At 34.9% G+C, this 6,521-nt stretch overlaps 1 protein-coding gene across 1 annotated transcript in view; it reads right to left on the bottom strand.

The window, feature by feature from the left end:
* The window catches only part of ABCA13 (ATP-binding cassette, sub-family A (ABC1), member 13), a 207,582-nt gene that overhangs the window by 132,880 nt on the left and 68,181 nt on the right, over positions 1-6,521 (bottom strand). Inside the window, exons 24-25 of the mRNA XM_009883803.1 lie at positions 5,967-6,131; positions 7-156 (exon numbers count right to left, since the gene is read on the bottom strand). Of these exons, the coding sequence (XP_009882105.1) occupies positions 7-156; positions 5,967-6,131 (315 nt within the window). The remainder of the gene's footprint in view (positions 1-6; positions 157-5,966; positions 6,132-6,521) is intronic.

Genomic DNA, 6,521 nt, shown 5'->3' with positions numbered 1-6,521 from the left:
TTTTGCCATATTGTCGTCCGAGAGTCCCATGATTCTGGGCATGTCGATGAACAGGTTTGCATTGCTGAAAAATGAAGATTCTTCTTTACACACTGCCTTGATTACAGTCTCCAGGGATCCAACAGCTGAACTTCTGAACTGCCCACTGTGCAAGAACTAGAACAGAAATACAGATAAATCAAAGTTACTTTTAGTAGCTTCAGGGAGTAGCCCTGGTGTTCTCTCAATATTGGCATCCAATGAGTTTGACAAAATTAGACTGTTGAAACTGTGAGGGCCTGCTGTGCTCTTTTCTATTCTGCTGATCACCTTTGTCATGGGGGTTAAAAAAAAAGTCATGCAGCTTTAATTGTCAGGATACTCGATGAAAGACAGTAGTATAATGTACTACATTAAACTTTGAAAAATACTGTGTATCAGTTAGGCAGAAAAGGAATGAAAATATCAAGCCAACTGGACTACAGGTTCCTTGATGACAATGTCATTTTTCACAAAGTCTGTTCTTCTGGTAGATTACAAAGATCACAAAGACAGCAGACACAACCAAAACCATTTTGTGTATGAATGCCTTCAGTGAAAACAGTTGCTAAGAAGAAAAAAAAAATATTTAAGTGCACATGTCCTAAAAGCTTATTTTTCAAGTACATCTTTTAACTTGTTAGACGTGCTTCTAGCTTTTGCACATCATGAGTCATACCAACATTTATTATTGCCATTTGCTCGTGATTAGCATATACCTAATGAGCAGAGCAATCCAACTGCTCTTATGGCTTAAGCACCATGATTCACCACATTAAAAATAAATAAATAAAACCAGCCTCCTCTGTGCAGCTTCATTTTTCAAATAACATGCTCAGTTGTAACTGGTATCTCATGGAAGGCTGTACAGGTGCACAGGTCTAAGAGAGGATACAACTGCGAGGCAATGCGCTGCTGGAGTATTACTGAAGGAGGCATTGGCCCGCCTGATGCTCATTACTGTTGCAGATGCTTGTCAAGAAAACATAAGCAGACTACCAGATATCATTTGAAGACTGCATAACTGGCAAATAGAAAAAAGACTGTGATATGTGAACCAAACACATTTGACACTGGAATAAATTAGCATTCTATCATTGGAATTATTATTTTTTTTTAACAGAAGAGTCAGTTTTCAAAGTAGTACAGCACTTTACATTAAGAATAAATCACAGACAGTTTAGAGATTATGCTGTTAGAAACAGTTTATCCTGATCAATGAATTTACTGAAGTGCCAGGTGCTTCTTTAGTAATCCTGGAGGAATATTATAAGTGTTATTTAAAACTCAGTGTTGGCTGCTCCCAAAATCCAACTTTTTTGCATATGGTTTCAGCATACAGCATAGTAAATAAATAATATCCACATTTCATAATACCATCATCTAAGGCTCTTGAATGAATCTGCTGGCATGGACTTTACTAGAGGAATAAACTTTATTTATGCACAATACTGAATAAAAGTGGTTTTGAATCCTTATTAGTGACTATTTGCACTAGAAGGATAAATGAGGCATATTTCAGTCAAAGAGCACAAACTTGCTAATTAATTCTGGTTCCAATCAAAATAACTTGAAATTCAAATAATGAATATTTATGCGGTAAGCTACCACCAACAGACTGAATCTACTTACTGTCTTTCAACTAAATATCCACTGACTCAATAAGATATGTTTCCTAAAATTTGGCTTTGATAAAGTGGGAAAACTATATAGGATGGATGTTCACAAAAAGTTATGTTTGATCCAGTTGTTCTAGTTTAAACTAAATTAAGTAGGTCTGTAATCAAGGCTGATGAATCCAAACAAGCAGCCTCCTACAAAGTAATCAGTCAAGCTAGTTGCTCCAACAAATTCACGGAAGAGGAAGGCTGGTGTTGAAGATTAAAAAGCTGTCTGGAACTTTATTCTTAAACAGGGGCAAAAACCTCATAGCACAGGGTCTTCTGACCTAATTGGACAGTGGTATGCTTAAAAAAAATGTTATTAATAGTAACAAATTCATGTAGAGCAGAAATATCAGCTATTCAACAAAAGAAACCTAAAAGTCAAGCCAGGTTACAGCTTGCACAAAAAACTAAAATAAATTCAGAATCAATACATTAAAAGAGAGAGAGGAAAAAAAAAATGCAGTTTTCCTGGAAAACTATGAGGAGTTTAAAGATAATTCAAAATTTGATGAAACTGAAGGGCTAAAGGAAACAAATGCAGAGAAATAGATATTCCTACTTCTGGATAGAGCCATAAACAAAACAATTGTTTTGTTTAATCTATGTACTGAAGTTGGCAAAATCAGCGGAAAAAAATAGCAAAATTACTGATTTGATTAAATTATTTTTCAGATGCCTATCAAATTTAGGTGGCAATATTTGAATGAAAAATAGAAAATTCATCTATACTCAAGAACGAGTGACATAATGCTCCAGGAAATAATGGATATCTTGTTGTGATGTTTAATAGGGAAGATATACAATACATTTTAAAGTGGAGAGCAGTTAAAGACAAAAAGTATGTGAAGATTAAAATTTAATGCATTATCAAGTTATTCTAGACCAATACGATATATTTATGTGGGAATGCAAGTACATTTTCCCTGAAAAAGACATATGGTGAAAAAGACATAAACTAGGCAAACTCTAACAGCCAGTTCATGTTCTTGTCCTAGAAAATAATAATCAGCAACATAATCATCAGTCCTTGCCACCATTCTCCCCGCCCCTGCCAGTGTACCCATCCAGTGTTGGTACCGCCTGCCTGTATTCCCAGCAGGGCAGAGCCTGTGCCTACTCCGGGGAACAGCCCCAAGGCGTGGTCAGTTTGGTGACATCTACCAGTTTCTGCTTACTGAAATAACCAATAATAATCCAATAACTATGTGGTGGGTAAAAAATGGCATTAATAAGATATTGCAGGGACCCTGCTAAAATGAAAGAAAACACTGGATCACAGAGAAGTTACTAGTGTTATTCCTGTGAGACTGATCTTAGGTCTACTGTGATACCTTTTTTTTAGTCCTGGAAGAAACAAATTACTGAAATCTGCCTATAATTTAATACCAGAAGGCATTGCAGGAGATCAGAATGTGATATGGCAAGAAACCAATTACCTAATTTAAAGTAAATTGAAGATAACCAGTGCAAAACTTATTTATCAACTGAAATCACAAGTTGCTGTTATAAAATTGAGCTTATCTAGGTATATCACTGATTCTTGATCAAGTAAGAGACAAAAATGTATGCAGCTTACAAAAAAGGGGAATGCAAGAATAAGGAAGTCATTTTAGTAGTTATAGACATGAATGAGCAGAACTACAAGTGTCATCAGCCATAATCCCCCTCAAAGACTGTACACATTTCTTGTTCCCAACATTCAAGATTAGTCTTAACACAGCATGCAAAGATAACACTAGGATGTCTGAGACAACTGAGAGCCTGTTATAAAAGAAAAACCTAAAACAAACAAAACAAATACTAAAATTAATCTACTTAACCTGTCAAAACACAGAAGGATTACTTCCACAAACACTTGGGCAAGTCAGAGACCTTACAAAAGCTACAAAATATTTTTGATACAAGAGTAAACATACTAGCCATCGATAAACTTAAGTCAGAATTTTATACATTTATAACTACAAGAGGCATTTCAAATGATAGTTTTAACAGAAAACTTGTTCAAGTTAGTGGAGAGATTAGAGAATGAGGCCACCTTTCACAGCTGACAACATTCAGTAACTCAGCAGGTCCCCTCCAGTTTATCTATTCATGAGTGACAAACATACGGAAAATTAGCTATGGAAAAATAAGCGAATAGTTTCAAACAGCAAATAAACAAGCAAAAATCATGTTCGAAATCAGCAGTGTTTTCCTCAGGGGGTTATCTATTCACTCAGTGTTGTTAACAGTAGAATGTGGCTCTATATTCCAATTACTACTGACTGGAAGATATTGAGTTTTTACATCATCTTTTATTACACAATATGTAGCATACCAATTCGACTCCACATTTTACAGGTATTTTAAAGGTATTTCTTGCCTTTCATTTTGTCTTTCAGACAAAAATCCATGTGTGTAATTGACAATTACTTTATTATCTCTTTCATTATAGGAGTAATTAATTTTTTTAAATCAACTTCAAAATAACTTTTTCAGTTAGAAGTTAATGAAGGAGACAATCTGTCTTACTCTATGCTCATGGTCTGCATATTTTTACTTTTAAAATCTTTACATACTTTATTTGTAATCTTCCCAGGTCACTGAACTACTTTGCTATTGGTTATCTTGAAAATAAAAATCCAGAAGTATGGACTCTTTGGAAATAGAAGAAAATATTTAAGGAGGAAAGTGTATAACCAGTATCGCACTTTAGTAGCACACTTATTCAATAGCACACATTTGTCCACTATTGAAAAGCAGCAAACAAAATAATCAGGAATTGAAATTATTATTGGAAAGTAGAAAAAAAAAATCCAGTTAAACCTGAAAAGGAAAGGATAGTTAAAAATAAACACATTAAACACATTTACTAGTCTACAAAATGAGAAAGAATTACAGATACAGGAGATCCCTTCAAAACATCAAACATCTAATTTATTAACAAAAGAACTAGACACTCATTTTTTTAATCCTCCACAAATTATTAGGTGACAAAAACAAACAGCAATTTCTCAAGGAAAAAAAAAAAGAATAAAAAAAAAAACTAAGAAAATAAAGTACATGTCAGAAAAAGTGTCCCAAAAAGGTAAGATGGAAAAAGGAACAAAAATTCCAAGGTTAAGTCTATGCTATATTACAGGATACTCTGGATTGTCATGGAGCAAAGATTAAAAGTGTGACCAGATGGCCCTCTGCTGTTCGATTTGTTCCTTTGCAAACTTTTTTTGAATAGGACCTTCTGAGATGTTCTTCTATCAAATAACCAACTTTGGGATTTCACTCCAAAAAGAATACTTCATTTGTTTGAAGGAAAGTCTGCCACAAACAGAACTAGTTTAAGGAAAGTAGAAGCATCTGATGACAGCCACCTTCCATTGCAGCAGCCCAGAGAAGAGAGGCTCACAACCAAAACTAATATGCACAGAATAGCATTTTGCATGTCTCTGTCACACAGATTAGATCTTGAGAAACATTCATATCACTAGGGAAAACAGTATTTAACGCAGTTCTTACTCTGTACTGTAGTCACAAACCAGTTTGCATTGTTTATCACTGAGAGACCTTTTAGAGATTTGCAATTTTAGAACCAGATGCAATCCTAAACTTTCCACACAAAATAGCAAATCCAGAAGGTAATGAAAGCCATAGGGGTCAGCAGGTCTTCCTATGGAATTGGACCCTGCTTACCAGCAGAAATTTTTTTTTCTGATTTAGTATTAGATCCACCCACCACTGTGGTAGCTGTATAGATGCACACACAGCAAATGCCCTTACAGGCAGTGACAAAAGAAATATCCTCACTCACACTTCATGCCACTTTTTTAAAATGTCAGGCAAAACTGTCACACAAAAAACTTAAGTGACACAGGCAGAAACTCATGGCAGATAAAAGAACTGCACATCGTAACTTGAAATCTTATCCTTAAAAAAAGTAAAGCTTTTTCTTATAAACAAACTAATAGTTTGCTCATAAAAAAAAATAAATACATTAGCAGAAAAGGCTTTGGCTATCTCCAAATCACATGCTACAATTAATCAGTAGCCTAAAACCATATTAACTTAGGCTATGATCTCATAAGTTAACAAAAAAAGAGAAACAACACATCGACAGCCTCAAAATTACCAGAGTGCTTGAAAAAGACCAAATAAATGTTCCTAGGGTCTATTGACTGTCTTCTCTCTAAGTTCCCAGCCTTCTAGGACACAATTTCTATTAGTGGTCCCCCTTACTAAGCACGCATCCCTAACAAAGCAACTCACAATGGGAACTGAATTTCCATATTTAAATCGTACACATACCTGCTGCAATGCAGAGATATCAAGCACACTAATGTCTTGAATTCCTTGGAGGAACACTGGAAAGTTTTCCATGACATGGTGGGCTTTATTGAGAAGAGAGCTGATACTAGAAACCACATCCAGTAGCATGTTTAGAACATTGCCTGTCTCAGATGGTATATTAATCTTGGAAAAGAAGGAAAAAAAATCACACCAATAAATTCCAATTAGAAAAAAAATTTAACCTATCAATGAAACACTCAAAATTACTCAGGGTTTTTTTTTTAATTGATTATACAGTAGTCTTGCAAACCATGTTTAACAAACATCTTTTAGTATAACTCTCCAGTTATAGTTAGTCTCAAATTCAGCTAAAGAAAAATTCTCTGGTAATGTTAGAACTGGCCTATGACAAATCAGGAATTAAAATCCAGAGAACATAGGATCATAGAATTGTCTAGGTTGGAAGGAACCTTTAAGATCATTGAGTCCAACCATCAACCTAACACTGCCAAAACCACCACTAAATCATGTCCCTAAGCACAACATCTACACATCTTTTAAATACCTGCCTGG

This window comes from Charadrius vociferus, unplaced genomic scaffold (assembly GCF_000708025.1).
Source record: "Charadrius vociferus isolate BGI_N301 unplaced genomic scaffold, ASM70802v2 scaffold103, whole genome shotgun sequence".
Lineage (NCBI taxonomy): Eukaryota > Metazoa > Chordata > Aves > Charadriiformes > Charadriidae > Charadrius > Charadrius vociferus.
Note: the sequence above shows the minus strand (reverse complement) of the source record. Positions and strands in the feature narration are given on the sequence as shown.